This window comes from Muntiacus reevesi, chromosome 1 (assembly GCF_963930625.1).
Source record: "Muntiacus reevesi chromosome 1, mMunRee1.1, whole genome shotgun sequence".
In the NCBI taxonomy this organism is placed as follows: Eukaryota; Metazoa; Chordata; class Mammalia; order Artiodactyla; family Cervidae; genus Muntiacus; species Muntiacus reevesi.
Window position 1 is genome coordinate 236,957,125 of NC_089249.1, and position 21,454 is coordinate 236,978,578.

Below are 21,454 nucleotides of genomic sequence, written 5' to 3' on the forward strand. Positions count from 1 at the left end.
AGTGAACTGAACTGAACTGAAACCTCTATTTTTTAACCTGTAAAAACAGAACAAAATGATACTTACTCCTTATTGTTGTCCCTGTCACTTAGTAAGTACACCATAATGAAGTACTTTATGTATGTACTTTATGTAATGATGTACATTATGGTACACATCATGATGTACCATAAATGATAGCAAATTTTGTTTCTTTCTAAACAATTGAATAAAGATAAAGATATTTTCCTAATTTTACTTACAAATCTGACAATTTTCTTATTGTAAATATGCATATAAAATATTTCAGTATAAAATGTGCAATTACTCTTTTACCAAAATTCGGTATACTAGCTACTTCATAATTAAGTCATTGTAATTTCCCCCAAGGGACTATAGTTCCAGAAACTTGCTTTCTACAGTCAGAATAAATCCTAGGAGACTTCAGAACATACAGAATACCCAGGTAATGGATAGTACAGTGTCATGGAACAGGGGTTTCAGTAGTATCAACTGTAGGAGAAGCTGGATATTGTATTTAAGAACCAAATATTACCCCAATACATGAAATTTAATATGGTCAAACACGAGGTATTGAATCATTCTGTTTTCTTAATCCTAATCTAACAAAAACAACAATTATATCTATAAATAGTAAGGTCTGTATGCTTAGTGATCAAACAGTGCCCATCTCATCTTGTTCTTAAAAAAAATGATATGCTTATCTCTATAGTCTTTTAGCCTTCTAGACAAACAGAAAGAAATTCTCGTAGAGGGAGTGAAGGTACAAAGAGGTGATTAAATAGATAATCCCACTAAGGGATTGTAGGCTTCCCTAGTGGCTCAGATAGTAAAGCATCTGCATGCAATGTGGGAGACCCAGGTTCATTCCCTGGGTTAGTTAAGATCCCCTGGAGAAGGAAATGGCAACCCACTCTAGTACCCTTGCCTGGAAAATCCCATGGACAAAGGAGCCTGGTAGAATACAGTCCATGAGGTCTCAAAGAGTCGGACATGACTGGGTGACTTCATTATTCATTATAAGGGATTGTAAGTAGAAAAAAATATGGGAGACCCCTATATGTTAATGGATTACTCAAGAAAGCAGGTTTACTTAGCAATAAAACCATGCAAGAAGCACGAGACAGACCACAAAACAACAAAACAGTGGTGACATCAGATCCCCATCGTGCCCAGGTGAGCTCAGTAAGTTAATGATCTCTAGGACATTGCTTTCTGCACACACAAAAAGCAATAATTTGTGGACCTAGCTTGACCATGTAGGGACAAGAACACTCCCGTGCTCAACCGGGAGGAGGAACTGATGATGGAAGCGTGACATCTACTTAAGAAAGACAAAGAAAGTCTTCTCCCTCTCCCCACTTTTCCTTTGATTATACAACTGTAGCTGCATAAGTTCTCAGAGCATGGCATTTCTCACTTGCCCACTTGTAAACTTCACAAGAGTCCTATTTAAAAAATCACTTCTTATCTATCACTTTGCTCACACTGAATTCTTCTCTGCACTGAAACATAAAGGACTGTGGTGACAGAGCTCTTCAGAGCCCCGGGGGGAAAAAAACACAATTGGTTTCAATACCTATTAATAGGACTTTGAAAAAAAAGAAGGGAGAGGGGGTAAAGGCTGTTTTCCAGTTAGTGTCTTCAGAAAAGGAGAACATAGACTTGTTAGTCAGGAAAAACATGAGAATCTTAGGAAAGGAAACAAAAATTAAGGGAAAAAAATTAATTCATTTTCTAAGAACTATTAGGTTATATACTTTGTCAATCATGGTCACAGCGTGCTTCTTTTTTTCATTATGGGTTTATGGTTGTGTGTATGTATGAATATGTGAGAGCAGGCAATAAATAGAAAGGACTACATTAGCAACAGAACGTTGTACCTAGTTTAAAGCACTATAACATCCAGATTTCTTGAACTGCCTGAAAGTCTTTGCGCTGGCAACGTAGGGTGTAAAAAATAAGAAAGTGGCAAGGCTGGGACTACCACTGAGGCGAGCTCCTACTCTGAGGTTTATGAAGGGCACCATTTTCGGCAGGTAAGGAAAGGACCAGGACACCTGCTCTGCTGACTCACAGCATTTAATGAACAAATCAAGAGAGCTTATGGAAAACAGACTGTTTGGGAAGATGTAGAAGGTGGTTAACTGTAAGGGACTATAGTTATTTATTAAACTGTTATGATCATCAAGGAAATCTCAGCATAGAGAAAGAGAACATCTGAAGAGTGATCTGCTAACTTTGGATTTCAGAAGTAACCTTTGTCTTTAGTAACATTGTTGATCTGCAAAGTCTTGTTTCCTTCATAGTTTTCTCATCTCTTCCCCCTGTGTCAATATCCTTGATGAGAATTCAGATTCTGGGTCACCTGATACCTGTGTTGAATTGTGAAGTCTATACTTTTTGCAAACTAACTCCATTCCTTTTTAATGAGAAGGAAAAGGGTTGTGCATATTTGATGAAAAACTAAAAAGAGCTGGGAAAAAAATTTAGAATGTAAGGAAAGTATTCTGACAACCTAATACAAAAGTACTCTATTAACCCAGCTCTCTAAAACCTCAGTTCCTTTCATTCGAATTTCAAGTCTACGGTTTTCGAAGTAGGAAGTGATTAACAGAGTGTGTGATCAATCACCTCTGGATTTACATTTCTAAGATGAAATGGAAAAGTAGCTCTGATGACAAGAACCAGTTGACATGTGCTTTTGGTATTGCAGTGTTCATTGAATCTTCTCTTGGCTATTTTATTCTCCTGGAAGAGGTTATCAGTTTCAATCCTCTTATGCATCATTTCATTAGGTTCTGGGTGTCAGTGAGGAACTCTTTTCCAGTAAGAAGGAAACTAACTCCCTCAATCCTTCCTCATAGCTGGGATACTTCAGAGACACAATCATCTTTTGGTTCTTTTGTTACACCCTCTCACCACTTCCACTCCTGGGAAGACTGTCCATTTGGGCTAGATTTGATTTTCATCATTGCATATTACACAGTCACCAATTCAAGTGTAAGGCATTAAACTTTCCTACCATCAATAAAGGGCTTCCCTGGTGGCTCAGTGGTAAAGAATCTGCCTGCCAGTGCAGTAGACATGGGTTCAATCCCTGGGTCAGGAAGATGCCGTGGAGAAGGAAATGGCAACCCACTCCAGTATTCTGGAAATCCCATGGACAGAGGAGCCTGAAAGGCTACAGTGCAAGGGGTTGCAAAGAGTTGGACATGACTGACCACACACCCATGCACACACCATCAGTAAGAGTATATGGTGAGGACACATTTCAAATGTTCTACCAGAGCAAATGGAAGATTAAAAAATTAGTATTGGCATGTCATTATACAGAAGATTTTACAGGAATCAATGATGACCAAAATCTAGCAACAGCTTCAGCAAATTTAAATGGCTAATACTTTGATTTGTTTTAGGTATCATGGTTTAGAACACAAATGATAGGATTTAAAAGAGAGCTTGTATCTTGACTTTTTTATTTTACTTCAGAATGTTTTGGGATTGTTATTTCTATGCTGAGCAAACTTAAATCTTCATTGTGGACCACGTCTGAGAGATGTTGACTTTTCTTCGAGTCTTAGAAATTACCTAGGAAGCCACATCATTATAATGGGATGAAAATACAAGACCAGCTATCAAGTATAAAGCTTATCAAATGTATTTGGAATTTTCCTGAACATTATACACACATATATGCACACGCGATTTACCTCTCTTATAACAATTGTACAATATAGTTTTACTATCCCTGCTTTACATATTAGGAAACAGGCTGAAAGAAAATAAGTGATTTGCCCAAGACAACATGGCTGGTAACTCATGATCAAGATTTCAACCCAGGTTTACTATGAGCCAAAGCCATGTTCATTTCCATTACACTGTAAAGTTCTATTACACTGTATAGAAAAATTTTCTGATTCCCTGTCCCATCTCTTTCCATTAAGCTATGACAGATGTCAATTTTCTAACCTGTAATAGCAATGCAATCTGAACTTGTTTCCTACGGTCACTAATTTTACTAAACTTTTGGAAAGAAATACAGTAATACAGCACAGACTTTGAGACCAATGATTATATTTTATAGGAAAGAAATTATTTCATGAAAGAAAGAAAAGGAAATAGTCTGACTTTGATGGTATATTCAGAATATTGACACGACCTCAGCATTGACTAGCCTTAGATCAGTTTTCTGGAACAATCTTTAAAAGGGTTTTGATCCCATTGAATCCAAAATTTCCTTTCTATAGATTTGGAAATGTATAGAATACCAGAATCCAAGCATTTGGCTTTGATTTCAGTCACCTTTGCATAATTCTCCAGGTGCTTTATTGAATGGAATAAAATAAACCAGTAGACAAAAGGCATTACTTGTAGAATGGAAGAAGGAACTAAAGAGAAGATACTTTCTCTGGAAAAGTTATCTATACTTTTAAATATTTTGTTTCTTCTTTACTTCTTGGGAAACTAAATAATGAGGTATTACAGGAGTAAACTTAATCTAAAACTGATTTAAGTGAAAATTTCCTAACAGTAATTTGGAAAGTGAAAGACTGTGGAAAGTTAAACCCTGCATCTCTAATGTTTATGATTATGATGTTTGGCTAGACTACAGATAAGGTTTGCAAATTTAAAATGTCTTTCAAATTGAAAAACTTTAAAAGTAGCTGTGTGCAAGCTTTTTTTTGGTGGAGAATGTGAGTAGCTATGCACAAGTTTCTATTTCACATCTTTCTCCCTTTACTAATGTATAGTGGTGAAGCAGCAGATGGAGTTGAAAAAAATGTTGAAATTGTGGTCTTCTCTTCCATCTCAGTGGTGTGCTTTTCGGAAACTCATAGCTTCTTCTGTTTCTGTTTCCCCATGTCTTCAGTGTTTAAATTTTGATAGTTATCCCTTAGGATCATTTTATAACTTATATATGAGCCTGTGACACTGAATTGAAACACTCTAGGACAGATGCAGATGGAAGCAAAAGGAACCCTAGGTGCTCTTGCTCTGAGCAGCTTTCTCCAGGTGTCTTTAAATCTTTACCTGACTTGTAGGACAACTCATCTGCCTTATTTTCCCCTCCCTTCTCACTTACAAAGGGAGCTGAATTAGAAACACGTTTGTGTATGAGGAAATGTGTCTAGTGTTGGTGAGAAATTCAGTTCTCATATTGGAATCTGGAGCGTTAAACTTTGAGTTTTGGACATAATCTCTTGCCTTCTAGGACAGGTATCTTGAGAACACATTAGAACTACTGTAGAAATAGCTTCTGTGCAAATCTGCCACCTTGACAGGATCCTAAAAGATGGAAACTAAATTGATGTGGTATATTAAGTTTAGCAGGACCTTGAACAACTGGTTTTGCAGTGTTGGCTGTTGTGGGTGTCACCCACAGTGATATTATAAAAGTGAGCTGCATCTCCACGGCTTCAGTCTTAGAGCACCAGCTGGTGAGCAATGCAAGGAGCAGACTGGTAACCAACTTACATCATCATCAACATGAAGATAACCACAGTGCCAATGCTTCTGACCCTGGCTGTTTGTCTCATACAAGGTGAGCAATTTGCCTGTAATCCAAGCCCCTTGCCACATATTCCAAAGCTCTAGGCAGGGACTTCTCTCCCTCCCTCCCTCGTGTGTGTGTGTGTGTGTGTGTGTGTGTGTGTGTGTGTGTGTGTGTGTGTGTGTGTGTGTGTGTGTGTGTGTGTGTGTGTGTGTGTGTGTGTGTGTGTGTGTGTGTGTGTGTGTGTGTGTACATGCATGTGTATACAAAACCCTGAACTATCTTGCCAGACTTAGAGTTTTGAAGAATTACATATGCAACCTTATAACTAGGGTATCTTTAAAAAGGACATGTAGTTTGAGATAATCTGAATTTTTATTCATCAGAAATTCTTCCATTAATTCAACATTAATTCTGAAAAGCTAATAGAGTCTTCTCCATATTCCCCTCACCAAACATATAAGTTCATAGTGATATGAATTATATATATATATTATACATATTTAGAATATTAAATGTATGAAGCAAAATTATATGAATTATGTATACAACAGATATTTAAAACTTAGATGTACTTAATATGTATACTTTATTACTCTACTTATAAATAAAGCATTAAAAAATCAAATTCAATCATCTGGTTTTAAACCAGCATGCTTTCTAGCAAATTTTATTTTTGTGTTTTCAAATCCTAAATGAATTGAAAATATTTCTTCTACATGCTAAGGGACTTCTATGGGTGCCAGGAGATAGGTTTTTGCTTTTGCTATCTGAATTTGAAGGGAACACAGATTACCTAGACTTAACTTGCTATGAAGTGTTTACATATTTTAAAAGGAAACTTCAGAGAAGGAGAGTGAGGAGACTGTTATACACAAATGATACCCACTTTCCTAAAATGAGTGTCTTGGTACTAAAAAAAGTCTGTTAATGAGAGAGCGTATTAGTCTGTGATTTTAATTAATCATAATATTTACCAGATCTCTAAATTCTGTGGCTGTGATGAGGAGACAGTATTATCAGAATCCAGAAAATTTAATTTTATGTATATAGGATATAAACTTTATGCTACATTATTCCTTAAAACTGTGATTGCTATATTGGATATGTGTGTTATAATTTTAAAAGAAGCCTACAATACTTTGTTCTGAAAGGATTTTTTAAAAAGTTAGATATTTTGAGGGGATCAGAAAGTATATGAACATTATTTTTTGAAGAAATTGGCACTTTATAAGTGAGAGATCTTTGTTATTGTATATACTGTTGGTGTAATGCCCTCACTTTATTTGCCATGGTGCATTTTAATGTGTTCAAATCAATTTGTGGTTTTAAAATATATTGTTGTTAAAATAAGCAAGATACTACACTCAGTGGATTGTTCATTTTACTTATCAAATGTTGTACATTCCCTTAACTTTGGTTTCTGTATTTTTGTCCCAGATGCTGCCAGTGAAGATGTATATCAGGTTAGTCCTGCTTTTTCTGTTCATTGAATTCATTCCAAGATCCCTGAAGAAAAATGTTCTGTGACCAACACCTTCATATTAATAATACAGACATATTATACTGATGGGCACTAATAGCGTTGTTAAAAACACAGAAACAGGTCTTTATGAATCAAGGCATAAATCACACATACACACACACACGTTGATGCATTAATGATAACAGAGGTTGGCAAGAGGTGGTCTATCACACTAAAGGAATGCTTTACAATTCCACAAACAAACACATAAGTGAATTACTCTTGTTCAGCTTAACAGCTGAAAAAGTCATGACACACACAGGAAGCTGAAATAGGTTTTCTTGTGATCACTATGCAAAAAGGAGTTGTTTATATCTTGTATATATTCAGTGTATATAGTTCATTCAGTACATATTTACTGAGCATCTTTTGTATGTCAGATCCTGTTTGAGGTGCCGGGAATATAAAAAAAAAAGAATCCTGCCATCATGGAGCTTACATTGTAAGGGAAGAAAAAGACAAGTTAAAAAGTAACTTAGCAAAATACACAGTACATTAAGTAATGATTAGTTCTAGAAGGCTAGAAGATAGGAATTTCTCTGGATGGAAATGGTATCAGTTCTTCTCAATAGAGATAGTCAGTCAGGTAAGTTTCCTCTGAGAAGATAGCCTTAGAACAAGGATAGCATAAGATGCAGAAGTGAATCATGAAGATACTTGCAACTCACAGCAGACTGAGCAGAAGCACCTGTGTTTAATTTCTATAGAAATTAAGTGTTTTTTAATATATTTGAAAGCCACATTGAGAGAGTCAATTATACACACACACACACACACGTGCACAACTGTGCCATTATTTCAGATTTGAAATATTTCTGGTTATGTAGCAGATATTTACTATGTCTCTCAAAGATCATGAACATTAAAAGAATAAAATAGTACAAAGATTGTTTTCTACACCAAAACTCATAAACATGATTAAAATACTCTTGCTATATTTTATTGTTAACTTTTTTTAAAAAGAGAAGCTTCTTACAGGAATATTCTAGAGAATTCCATTATAGTCTCTATTATTTATTGAAGTTTGCTGATTAAAGAGGTTCAGAAACTTCCATTGCATAAGTAGAGTGGGATGATAGGGTAGGAAAAGAGACTGGATTTTTGAGAATCAAAGAGCATGCTTGTTTGGATATTTTATACTTAAAAAGAAGGGTATTGTGTAAATCTCGCTGTTCATGAAGAAATACATTTCTTTTTTCAGAGTCTCTTATAATGGGTGGTAGTTTCCAGTGCATACTTCAAATTTTGCACTGATATTTCTCATAATGTAAATTCTTATTTCACTGAAAAGCATTTTAAAAACAGAAATTTAGCCACCTCTTATGTTGACAAAAGCAAAAAGAATATGAAAAGTGATTATTTATCTGGAAATAATTCAGATCATAGTCTGAATATTTTGTCAGAAATGAAAACTATTGATTTTGTCTTCCTTACAATGCTGAATTTTTTTATTTTCTCAGTTCGGTAGCTCGAGGTCTTTCTAGTACCATAAAAACACGTTGAATGTTACAAACATGAGCCAGAGCAGCACAGAAAAGCACCAGAGTGATCTACAAGGATCTTTATCAAATGCTTACATTTGTCATCCCAGAAGCCATGTCAGCCTTGTTGGTGCTTTAACATACAGCAGGGATGATGCCAGCTCCTGGGGGTTTATTTTGATGCCTGGGGAGGAACAATGGAAGACAACGAGACAGATATCACAGCCAGTGAAAGAAAACAGAAAGAGCTTGGCCCCACAGGGCTCCAGTTCTTCTGAGATAAGTGGAGAAAACAGAGCAACAAAAAATAAAAATGAACCAAAGACTGGAAATTACATCATGAGTAAACAGTTGCAGAGAAGTCATCTCACCACCTCAGGACCCTTTATGGTCCAGACCTGTTCCTGTTTCAACCCTCTCTATTATGGTCATTGGGAAGTTATTTCACTTTTCCCATAGAAAAATGCAACTGTTTCTTTCAACTTTTATGGACTTTTCCTCTTGTCCAAGAGAATACACTGGATAACCTCACAACTCAGAAAAATAGCACTGAGTTCCATCTTTACTGATTACAAACTGTGAACAAATTTCTAAACCTATTCTCTGGGACTCTGCTGTCCATTTGTGTAAAAAAAAAAACAAAAAAAAACAGGAAGTGGGTGTTTCTCAGATTTAAGAATTTGTCTAATTGTAATATTGGAGAAATCCAATTCAGGAATTATTTTGGTTGATAGTGTTCTTTTTCAGTTGACTAATAGAAACTATTTAAAGCTTCATTCTTCATGAATTTTTGTTTTTAGTATGTTCTTTAAGACCTGCCTCACAGAAATATATTTCTATTACAAAGACACCAGGCTCTTCTCTCATTCCATGACAGGATTTTTACCTGGACTTTATAGGTTCAGTTATATCCGGCCAGGTAAGCAGTAACTTGCAATATCAGCATAAAATACTACAGAATCAGAGACCAGACCTAGATGTCAAGAGACCTAGTTGTCAGTCTGCTGCCATAAATTGCTGTTGTGCTACTCAGATAAAATCACTGGTTGGTGATGACAATCTTGGAGATTTGTTAGTATGTTACCCTTAGCAAAATTTCCCAGGGCTGGCCTCTGAAATTATGTATTCTTCTTCACCATTAAGCATTCTTCATTCTGCAAGTGCTATTACCTGCCTCCCAAGTGTAGGGTGCTGGGTTAGGTACATCATTATCCATTAGATGGTAAACACCATTTAGGCCAAGGATCCTTCTGCCTTATTTACTGCTATATCCATGACACTTAGAAGAGCATAGTATCCTCATAGTAAGTGTTTGTTGACTGACTGACTGATTACTATAAAGATATGGGAGGTTGAATAGAATTCTATAATCAATCCTTTGGAAGAGGTGCATTTGTCAGCATTGGATCAAAGGCTTGATTTAACTACTTATTTTTTCTGTTACAAGGATATTGAAGCCTTTTTTCAAAGTCAAAACAAAATATAGACCAGTGAATTTCCTAAACTAGTAGGTAATGTAATATTTTAAATCAGGGCTTTACTAGGTAGTGCAAACGTACCATTGATACTAAGCTCCTAGAAAAAACCTGAGTGTCATACAGCAGGCCTTCATTAAATATACTGAATTAACCTTCTCAGCAACCTTTACATATGCCTTTCAATGACAATTATTATTGAACTATGATATTAGACATTTTTATATGTATGAGCTTAGCATATTCCAATAATAAGCATGGCAATAACAACAACTATACTAAGCAGGAAGAAGAGGTGAGGTAGAGAACCTAATTATTGAATATCTACAAAGTATCAGGCCCTCTTTGAGGGATTTACATGCTTATGATATTTAATCCACACAAAACTTATGAAGCATGTATACTTATAAGTGGGCCTTTGAGAATATCATTTGCCATGACTATGGGACTTATAAATGAGAACCCTGTCATATAGGCTCAGGTTTTTTGACCCCAAGTCCTTTGTTATTTCCATTTTGCTAATGGTCTTAGATGAATGCTTTTAGGTGAATTTTCAATTTCCAACAGACAATCCAGATTCATTACTTTTATTTATATTATCTGTATCAAGTTGAATGAATGTTTTCCATACAAAGAGGGTAGTGATTATGAAATAACACTGTTCTTAGAAGGTAAAACTTGCTGTGATGAGGTTTCTGTAAACACTTTTTTCATATTTTCCTAAGGAAACATGCAGTGAATTTCGAGCATTGATGAAAAATGGAAAACTGTTCTGTTCCCAAGATAAAAAACCTTCTCAAAGTCCTGATGGAATAATGTTTGTCAACAAATGTGCTATGTGCAAAATGATATTGTGAGTAAAGTTTATCTTTCTTTCAAGTGTTTTGAATTACCACTATTCTGTGAACTCAATATATTATCTTCATTTCTGTCACGTATATTTTTCTGAATCTAAAGTGGGTAAATAATAATGCTCAGCAGATGATACTTTTTGTCAAGTAAAGTTGGATAAATGCCACCCACCCAGAAAGATTTTAATAATCACTCATGGTGTTCCAAAATATCTCAGAGGGCTCCGTACCAATACTTTAGGTTGTACTTAATAGTCTTTTGAGGATGTAGTTCCAAGTTGAGTTTTCTGACCCTGGGAGAAAAGGATTCTTGGGCCTGTTAAGACCTGACACTGCTGTACCCCCGAGAGTGATGTGGGAGTCAAGCAGGAGAAGCCAGATATACCCTGACTCTGGGAGCTGCCGTAGGGCTTCAGACATCTAGGATTATGCTAGCATGAAAGGACTCTAGAATCAACTGCGGCTTCCAACTGCCTGCAGCTCAGAATTAATATCCTGGAAGTTTACTGACATCTTTGCAATGCTTCCTAACTTGATTTCCTTCTCTCCAGTGACACCCAAAAAAAGTGGGTTGGGAAAGGAAAATCCTCAAATCAAAGAAACTTAATTTACTTTTGAACAGGGAATTCATTCTCAGTTTCTGACCATCAAAACTTCAACGCTTCTACCAAGACAACACTAAGCTAACCCACTGAAGATAATTATGTTACAACTGGTAATGTGTCAAGGGGTTTTATCTGACATAGTTATTAACATCGGGATAACAAAGCTCTCATCACATATGCTTCTAATGAAGACACTGGAAGATGAAGGAAGGCAGGGCAAAATTTACGGAGAGGAGACTCCCAGGGCAAGCTGAAGAATCATTAGTCTTTTGAAAGCTGAATGTAAATCAGTAGATGTATTACTTACTAAAGAGTTTTCTACTTGTTAACATAGGGTGTTTTGATAGGAGACTGAAACTATGAGTAGAATAAATTTATTGAAAAATAAAAATACAATGCCTTTAGATATACAAGGCAGGTTATTTATCACTTTGAAGTCACTCAGTCAGTTATATTACTTATGTAAATTATATTGAGATAAATTTGGTTTCTTAACCTGGAAAGAAGGAGACTGTATGAGGCATTAAGGTTTTCTTTAAATTGCTGTTTGTTCTGTGGGTCCTTAAGAGGCTGGAACCTAAGACCAAGACAGGTGGGTAGATTTTGGGTTGATGTGAATATAGTCTTTCAAAGAGAGCATTCTAAAAATAGTACAAAGGGCTTTTGGAGCTGGTGACCACCTGGTTGTTGGTAGTATTTAAGGTGGGTAGTGTGTTGTGCAGTTAACAATAGAGATTGTTGCCTTCAATAGGAATACATTTAAGATGGATGTATTTCAGTACTGAGGAGAAGTTTGTAGTACCTGTGGTCACTTCTGGACATATTTCCATTTCCGACAAGCTAGACTGGGCTGAGAATAGCCAAAATTCAGTTTACCACGTATGATATTAGTCCTAAAAATTGGGCAAGCATGTCTGAGCTATTCTATTCTTTGTTTTCTTCCAGGGAAAAAGAAGCAAAATCCCAGAAAAGGTCCAGGCTTTTAACAAGAGCCTCCAGGGCTACTGCCCCAGGAAAGGTGAGACTATTTTGAATCAACTTGTCATATTTGCTTTGGAGATCACATTCAACTCTATTCAGATCTGTTTATTTCCTAATTACTAGGTCATCACCTGTTGTGAAGCCAGCTACTTAGAAGGGAGGGAACAGGGCTTAGTCCAGTGGTGGGCTAAATATCTGGTACAGCTTGTCCATAGGCCCAACCCATGACCAACTGTCTGAAAACATTCCGGCACTAACAGATGCTAAGAGGTGGAGTAAACCAGTGTGATGACTGCCTTGCAGAGTCATTTCTTATTCCTACTATCCTGTCTTGGTTCCAACAAGGCCTTCATGGGACTACAGAACTAAGTTCAAGTCTCAGAATTTGGACAATTTATGTATCTCTTGGTCTCAGTTTATTCACTTTTGATATGGAACATGGATCAAATGAGAATCTAAATTTAAAAGGTCAGCTACAGTGTTTAGCATGTGTTAGCAGCAAGTGACTCATTTCCTTTCTCTTTTCCTCTGAACGTATTTTCTAATACTTGGAGATTTCCTGTAATTCAAGTAGACTGGCTTGTTTATATCTATTTTGCAAATTGGGATTCAGGCTAATATTTGTTGGAGAAAACAGTTCTGTGGTAAAACATTTTTTTAAATTAAATAAAATGAAAAAAACTATACAGATGCAGTCCAGCACACAACCACTTCCCTTTATACATAATTTTTTCATTATATAAAAATTTTTATTTGTATAAAAAAAAAAAAAATTCTAAGCCCTGATTGGGCAAAGTCTCTGACTGGCCTACAACATCTCACAATAAGGTATTGATGAAGCTGGGGCTATCATAAGGTGTTCTGACAACTAGTCATATTATTCCAGGTCTCCCATGTAGCTTCTTCTCCAATATCTTCTTTCTCTTCCTCCTCTCGTGCCTCTGACACATAACTAAAATAATCAGTCAAGGAAGGCACACCCAAATTACCTTAATATCCCTGGTCTAACCAAGCTAACATCTTCCTTGTCAGTGTTACTCAGGACTGTCTGAGCACCTCAGCTTCCACAGTAGACCTAGTCAACCAAAGTCTTTGCCTGGGCTCAAACAGTCTCACTTTTAAAACAATAACACAGTCACCGTGTAACTGATGAATAATTATAAATGCTGAGGAAAAGGGGGCTCCCCAAATCTATGAGGGTCAGAAAAGTTTACTTGTATTTTTCCAATCTGCCTTTCTTTGTCACATTTAGAGAGAGGCTTACAATGTAAAATCCATTCTACTCCTCCTCCCCCTCTTTTTTCTTCATGAAAAGCCTATATATCAATGGTGTTTAAAAAAATACAAAATACAAGTAAGTGACAAAAATCCCCCAAATACACCACACACACACACACATATATCATTTTTAATCCTGTTTTAAAACATTACTAGTGATATGTTTTCATATATAGACATACATTTGCTGAATTTTAAAATAAGATTTTTAAGAAAATTCTAGAATATTGAGGCATTATATTTCTCTGTTATCATTTTATGCCTGAATTATAATTTTGACCTCTCAATAAAGTTCTTATGGTTACATATTTTGCTACCTAGGAAATGATTTACTTATAAATTAAGGCAGTTAATATTTGGCTGTGTACCTTAAAGTAATTTCTGTCTAGATTTTTACATGTCTGTGAATAGACTAATGCAACTATACAATTTTATTTTTGTTATTTTTCTCCTTACTATAAAAGAAAACAATCTACTCTCTCTGCTTAGATTTCTACCATCAAAAATTAACCCTGATTCTTACTCTCAGAATAAGATGCTTTACCTGTTCAAGAAAGTTTCTCCTACAGACATCCTCTCTCTTGCATCATCAATCTATTCTTCATTAGTGTATCTATCATTCTTTAACCTTATAATTCTGATATCCATTCCATCAACAAGACTTGTTGGTTTTGCCTACAACCAATATTTCAATTTGACTCCTTTTCATGATTTCCATTCCTTCCACCCAAGTTTTCTGAACTTCCATAATTTCTAATCACTAACATCTTTGATCTATGTAGAAACTTTTGTTTTTTAATTGATCAGTTCATTCATTCAGTATTTCTCATTGATTTAGGTTTCCAGCTTTCTAGTACATTAAGTAGGGTTACATGTATGTGTTTCTAAGTTCCTTTTTTGTTCATATTAGTTCATTTCTTTAATAACTAATAAGGCAATTCCCCTTTCTCACTTTTTCAAAGTTGACTTACCTATGCACAGGTAGTATATTTTCCACATAAATATTTGAAATAAAAGAATCAAACAAGTTTGGGAACTCAATATGGTTCAAGTTACAGAGAATTTATAAATTAATTTGCATAAAATTGACTTTTTACAATAGTAACTTGGCCACACCAAAGGCATAGTATATCATATCATTAATTCATGTAATTTTTGTATATCTTATGAGATCCATAAAATATTCTCCATAGGTATTTTTATGTTTTTGCTAAGACCTAGGAAATTGGCAATTTTACTGCTCATTTGAGTGGTATTTTTGTTGTTTATGGTATTTATACCTGATTATTGTTGGCATTCTATTGATTTCTATAAGTTGATCTTATATTAAAAACCTTTATGATACCTTGTTAATTATTATTTTTTACATGTTAATTCTCTTGTCTTTTTCTTGGAAGTTGATCACATCATCTGCAAATAATAGAAGTTCTACAACTTCCTTTTCAATTTTGTTACTTCTTTATTTCTTTTTCTTTCCTTATATCATTGGCAACAATCTAGAGTTCATACAGTAGTTCAACAGTAGCAATAATAATGAACTTCAAACTGCCATTTCTTGGCCTATCTTAAATGCCATATATCTATAAAGTTTCTTCATTATATATAATGTTTACTATAGGTATTTTTTTCTGTAAATTTTAGGAAGTTTAGAAGTTCCTTTCTGTTTTTATTCTTCTGAATATGTTTTAATCATTATCACATGCCTTCTTGGCAACTATTGAAATAATTTTACAAATTTTCTCTTTCAATCAATTAATATAATATATTTCTGGATAACCACACTAATATCAAATCATTATTTTCTCAGAGTAAATCATATAATCACATTGCATTTTTAGTACACTACTGAATTTGCATTGTTAATATTTAGAAAATTTTAAGCTATTTTTATAAGTGAAATGAGTCTCTACTTTTCCATTCTAATTATTCTCATGTGGTTGAGAATCAGTGTAAAATTACCCTGAGGGGTGGCACTTCAAACAAATGAATCAGGAGTTCAGCAAATTCCCTCCCCAAGAAACAACAATAATGCTACACAAAATTGAATAAAATAACCACTTCAGCACTCTAGAAATTGACCAGCAGCCTATGTTAATCTGATAATCAGTTATGCTTGAAAAACTGTTGAACTTTGGGTAAGAATGATGGGAATCTATGGTCCTCTTGCTTAATGATAATCACATCTCATTCCCATGGCTTGGTTGATATGAAGGGTCTACCAAAGAAGAGAAGACTATGTGGATCAGTAACTGCATGGCCAATGTTGAAAGGGGTTTATTTAATTTGGAGTTATGGGCAACTGTCATATCCAGAGATATTTTTGGTCACTTAGGGTTGTAGCAGTAAGCATATTTCTGGCTAAGTCTTCATAAAGGGGCAGCAGAGGCAAAAAGGGGCTAAGCAATCCACAAAGTCCTGGCCAATCATGAAGCTATGTGCAAGCATTTAACTCTATGGCTGATTCATGTTAATGTATGACAAAACCCACTAAAATGTTGTGAAGTGATTGGCCTCCAACTAATAAAATAAAATAAAAAAAATTTAAAATAAAATAAAATAAAAGACACAAGAATATCCTCAAGAAAAGCAAATGCTGAGGAAGATATAAAAATAGCCCGAGTTTTTAATATTCTCCCATACATACATAGGTCCTTCTGTGAAGGATGAAAACCACTGGCTTTGAGAAGTTTGTGCATAAACTGTGTCCAATCACTGGCCTGCTGCTAAATTACACAGATCTAGGGAGAAGCAGCTCTGAGACCGCATTAAAAAAGAATTCGTAGGAGACTTCTCTGGTGGTCCAGTGGCTGGGGATCTGTGCTCCCAGTGCCGGGGGCCCTGGTTCAACCCCTGGTCTGGGAGCTACATCCCACTTGCTGTGGCTGAGAGTCTGTATGCTGAGACCAAGAATCCTCATGCTGAAAGTAGGATCCGTGTACCACAACTAAAGATCCCTCATGCTGCAATGAAGATCGAAGATCCTGTGTGCTCCAGCTGGGACTGGGCACAGCCAAATAAATAAATAAAAGCAAATGTTAAAAAATTAGGAAACTTGTAGATAGACTAATAAAGTTTAACAGAAGTAGTACAGAAGGAAAAAAATATTGACCAAAAATGTACAGAGTCACAGAATCCTTGAGACAAGTATATCAATACATGTGAAACAGGGATGTCAGAAATAAAAGAGGGAGACTGGACAGAAAAGCTATTTGAAGAAAAAATGGCTTAAATTGTATCAAATTACTGGGCTTCCCTGACAGCTCAGTTGATAAAGAATCTGCCTGCAATGCAGGAGACCCCATTTTAATTCCTGAGTAGGGAAGATCCCCTGAAAAAAGGATAGGCTACCCACTCCAGTATTCTTGGGTTTCCCTTGTGGCTCAGCTGGTGAAGAATCCACCTACAATGTGGGAGACCTGGGTTGGATCCCTGGGTTGGGAAGATCCCCTGGAGAAGGGAAAGGCTACCCATTCCAGTATTCTGGCCTGGAGAATTCCATGGACTGTGTAGTCCATGGGGTTGCAAAGAGTTGGATACGACTAAGTGACTTTCACTTTCATATCAAACTGGATGAAAAAATTAATCTTTATAGTCAAGGGTTTCAACAAATTCTAAATAGGATAAAGGAGATTTACAGCTAAGCTCAGGCTTCCCTGGTGACTGAGTGGTAAATAATCTGCCTGCCTGTACAGGAGATTTGAGTTGCAACCCCGGGATGGGAAGATCCCCTGGAGAAGGAAATGCAACTCAGTTCAGTGTTCTTGGCTGGAAAATTCCATGGACAGAGGAGCCTGGCAGGCTACAGTCCATGGGGTCACAAAAGATTCAGACATGACTTAGGTTAAAGAATACCTCCACCACCACCTAGACTCCTCATGATGAAAATGCTGAGATCAAGAGAGAATTTTAAAAGCAGCAGAAGAAAAAATGATGCATTATATTACAAGTTATAATTGATGACTGGCTTGTCATTTAAAATAATGAGGTTCAGAAGGCAATGGAATGAGATGCTCCAAGTGCTGAAAGAAAAAAAAATGTTAACCTATATTCTATATCCACAAAAATTATCCTGTAAAATTAAGGCAAAATAAAGATATTCCCATATCAATGAAATCTGAGAGAATTTGTTCCCTACAGATCTTACAAGTAATAATATAGTTCTTTAGTTTAAAGAAATGACCACCAGATGATAACCTGGAATTATACAAAGAAATAAAAAGCGCTAGAAATGGTAAATATGGTATACTCTATAAATATATGTTGCTTATTTTCACCTAGCTTCTTTTGAAGATATTATATACAGCAATGATTATAATGCTGTTTTATTGGGTGTACAAATATTATATAACATATATAATAGTTATAGTACAGAAAGGGATAGAGAAAATAGAGCTACAATTAGGGCAAAGTTTCTACATTTTACTAAAATTAAGTGTTAATTGGTAGTAAATTGAGATCAGTTAGGATGCTTATTATAATCACCAGAGCAACCAATCAGAAGTGACATGTATACCTGCAATTAAAAATAAACAAAAGAAATGACATGCATAATAAATACATAAAATCAACACAAGAATAGAAGAGACACACTAGTAATATTTAACCCAAAATAAGGCAGTAGTAGAAGAATAAAGAAGTAAAAAGATCAAGAGTGCATTGAAAACAAATAGAAACATAGCATATATAGATACTATCCTATGACTAATTAAGTGAAATGGTTTTGACATCCCAATCAAAAGGCTGAAATTGTTATACGCTAAGAAAAAAAAGCAACTGTGCCTCTAGTACACACTCCTTGAATTCAAAGTTTTAGAAAAATGGATTTTAAAGCTATTTGAACTGGGGCATTTTGGGGAGAGAATATCTCAGACTAATATATCAGTTAATATTTATTCATCTGTTCAACTTTCCTCCTGTTTATTACCCCAGTGTAGATATTTTATATGATTTTTATAGCCATGTCTCCATTTTGATATCCATACAGACACTCACAGTATGCTTCAATAGTATTTCTCAAGGTTGATACAATTATTTCTAATATTATTGTGCATGGGTGCTAAGTTGCTATCCTTAAACTGTTATCTTCTCTTTCATCAGTTGTACTAGAATCTATAACCTTAGATTTTTTAAAAAGTATTGATTCACTTTTGGCTGCGCTGGGTCTTCATTGCTGTGTGGACTTTTCTCTAGTTGCACTGAACAGGGGCTTACCCTTTGGTTGCAGCGTGTGGCTTCTCTTGTTGTGGAACACAGGCCCTAGGTGCTTTAGTAGTTTACTACTGAGCCACCAGAGAAGCCCAACATTAGCTTTTATATTAGTTTCCTCTATAGTTTCTGTTCTTTATGTCATTCATTCCTATTTATGTCTGCTCTGTTGCTCATTTTACAATGAATTGAGCAGTACTTTCGTCTGTAAATTTTCATTTTTTAAGTTTCATGACAAGGGTATTTGAAGGTATCAGTGATCATCTACCTCAGATTTGCTCCTGAAGTGTTTTCACGTGTCATTCTTTGCCAATCATTTCTTAATTTTCCTCCCTCCCAAAGTTATTTATTAATACATTATTTGATTTTCAAATATATGATAATTTTTCCATTTAAAATTAACCTTTAATGTTATTGAATTATGTTCAAAGCACATAGGCCATTTGACAGTGATCCTCTGGAATTTCATAAAACTTTGTGACCTGATAAATATTCTGCTTTCATAAATGTTTTATATGTTCTGAAAAAATTGTTTATTTTCTGTTTCTTGGATGTAGTTTTCTATTAAAAATCTAATAACTTAAGCATATTAATTTTTTCCTTTGATATGTCAGTTTCTGAGAAGTATATGTTAAAACCTCTAATATCAGTTATTGATTTATGTAATGATTACATTCTATTGCTTATTGTTTGACATATTTAGAGCCTGTATTATTAAATATATGCTCATGATTATTATGCTTTCTTGTTATTTTCTTCCCTTATGTAGTGTCCTTCTTTGTTACCTATAATGCATTTTGGATTGAATTCTATATATTATTATTATTGTTGCTTCTGCCTGCTCTCTTCTTAGTTACTTTTCTTATCCTATTTGTGTATTTTTCAACTTTAATTTTTTTTTTTAGTAATTTTTTTTCTGCTAAAGGGAGCTAGAAAATATTCAAGGCCAAGCTTCAGCCTCTGCCTCTCCTGGTGAGTGTCAGGAGGCGACAAGGGCTAAGCGCCAGAGCTGAAGGTTCTAAAACCAGTGTTACTGACTAGTTTGCTGCCTCTTGACCAGGTCAGGAATCCCTCTGTAAGCTCTCAGAAATTGTCAGCATCAGGAAGAGGTGTTCTCTGTGGGCTGTGACCCACCAGCCCTTGGAGTCTGGAGGAGGAGGTGGAGGTGGAGTAGTGAATGCTTGCACTTGTTCTCACCACCTCCCAGCTGGGCTTCTCATCTGCCCGTCACCCTGCCAACACCTGTGAGTTATAGCTGCTGTTGGTTCACTGGTGAAGGGGCAGAGGAGGGACAGCCCCAGGTTAATTGCTTGGATCCTTATCCCCTTGCTTCTGCAGATTCTCCAGAAATAATTTGTGAGAGAAAATCAACAGTTTTTCTTCATGCTCCTGCTTTTTCCTTATGCTCCAGCCACACTTCTCTTCTCTCTGCTCCTTAAGCAGGAGAATCTCATTCCTATCCCCAGTCCTTTGCAATTTTCATGCCAGGAATGTTCTTCCCACGGATCTTTAATGCCTGACTCCTCCTCATTAATCTCATCTCACAGTAAATGTTACCTTTGCAGAAAGATCTGTCTTGATACTATATTTAAAATAGCCACCATCTGGATGCTATATTTCATAGCACTTATAATTTAAAGTTGTTGTGTTTACTGTCTATCTTGTCCCATTAGAATGTAAATCCCTTGGAGTATGTATTCTATTTTTTGCTACGCTAGGGTCATAGTCTAGTGGAATACCTAGAGCCTAGTAAATATATAATGGGTTTTGAGGAATAAATGAACAACCAAATGAATAACGTAGCACATATGGCCATGGCTCATCCTGTTTTCTATTTTTAACTTCTTCCTAAACATAGGACATGAAGAGTGGGCTATGTTTTAAAGATTTTCTTTTCTGGTTTAAGTTCATTTTCCTTTTTAATTGTCTTCTAGGAGAGTTCCTCAGTGTAATCTTCTGGTTCACAAGTGTATTTTACATTTGTGTCTGTGCTATTTTTATCTTTGGTATTGTGTGGCATTCTAGGCCATAGGACCATATTTTAAGTTTTCAATTCTATAATTAAAACATTTTGTTATGACAATAATGACAATTTTTTTTGCTAAATGTGATATTATATTCTTTGGTTTTAGATAGAGATTAAATACAAGTTAACTCTCTGTCTTCTTTAGCTAGCTTATGTCACAATCATGAGTTGCCAAATAATGTTTCACAACTGTTTATTTCTTTCCCACCACAAGACTGTAATGTGGATTGGGTGTAAATTCCCATTTTTCAGATTAGGGAAGTAAGGTTCAAAGAGGTGAAGTGAGTGGGTGGCAAATCTGAGATCTGAATACTAGTCTTCAGTTGTTACCTAGTGTGGTTGTTTTCCTCAGCCAACAGGTTTGTCACTTTGTATATGTCATATTATTAGAACAGAGATTTTGGAATTTCTCTCATCATCCCTAAAAGGTGTTTAGCTTTGTTGGCTTATCAGTACAGAAATCACTTAAAATAACAACAGCAACAACAATAATAATAAATGGCCAGGATATGTTTGGTACTGTTCTAAGAGCT

At 35.5% G+C, this 21,454-nt stretch overlaps 1 protein-coding gene across 1 annotated transcript in view; it reads left to right on the top strand.

Annotated features, from left to right (window-relative positions):
* The window catches only part of SPINK5 (serine peptidase inhibitor Kazal type 5), a 191,538-nt gene that overhangs the window by 103,775 nt on the left and 66,309 nt on the right, over window positions 1–21,454 (top strand). Inside the window, exons 2-5 of the mRNA XM_065935767.1 lie at window positions 5,425–5,545; window positions 6,935–6,960; window positions 10,701–10,828; window positions 12,377–12,449. Of these exons, the coding sequence (XP_065791839.1) occupies window positions 5,491–5,545; window positions 6,935–6,960; window positions 10,701–10,828; window positions 12,377–12,449 (282 nt within the window). The 5' untranslated portion in view covers window positions 5,425–5,490. The remainder of the gene's footprint in view (window positions 1–5,424; window positions 5,546–6,934; window positions 6,961–10,700; window positions 10,829–12,376; window positions 12,450–21,454) is intronic.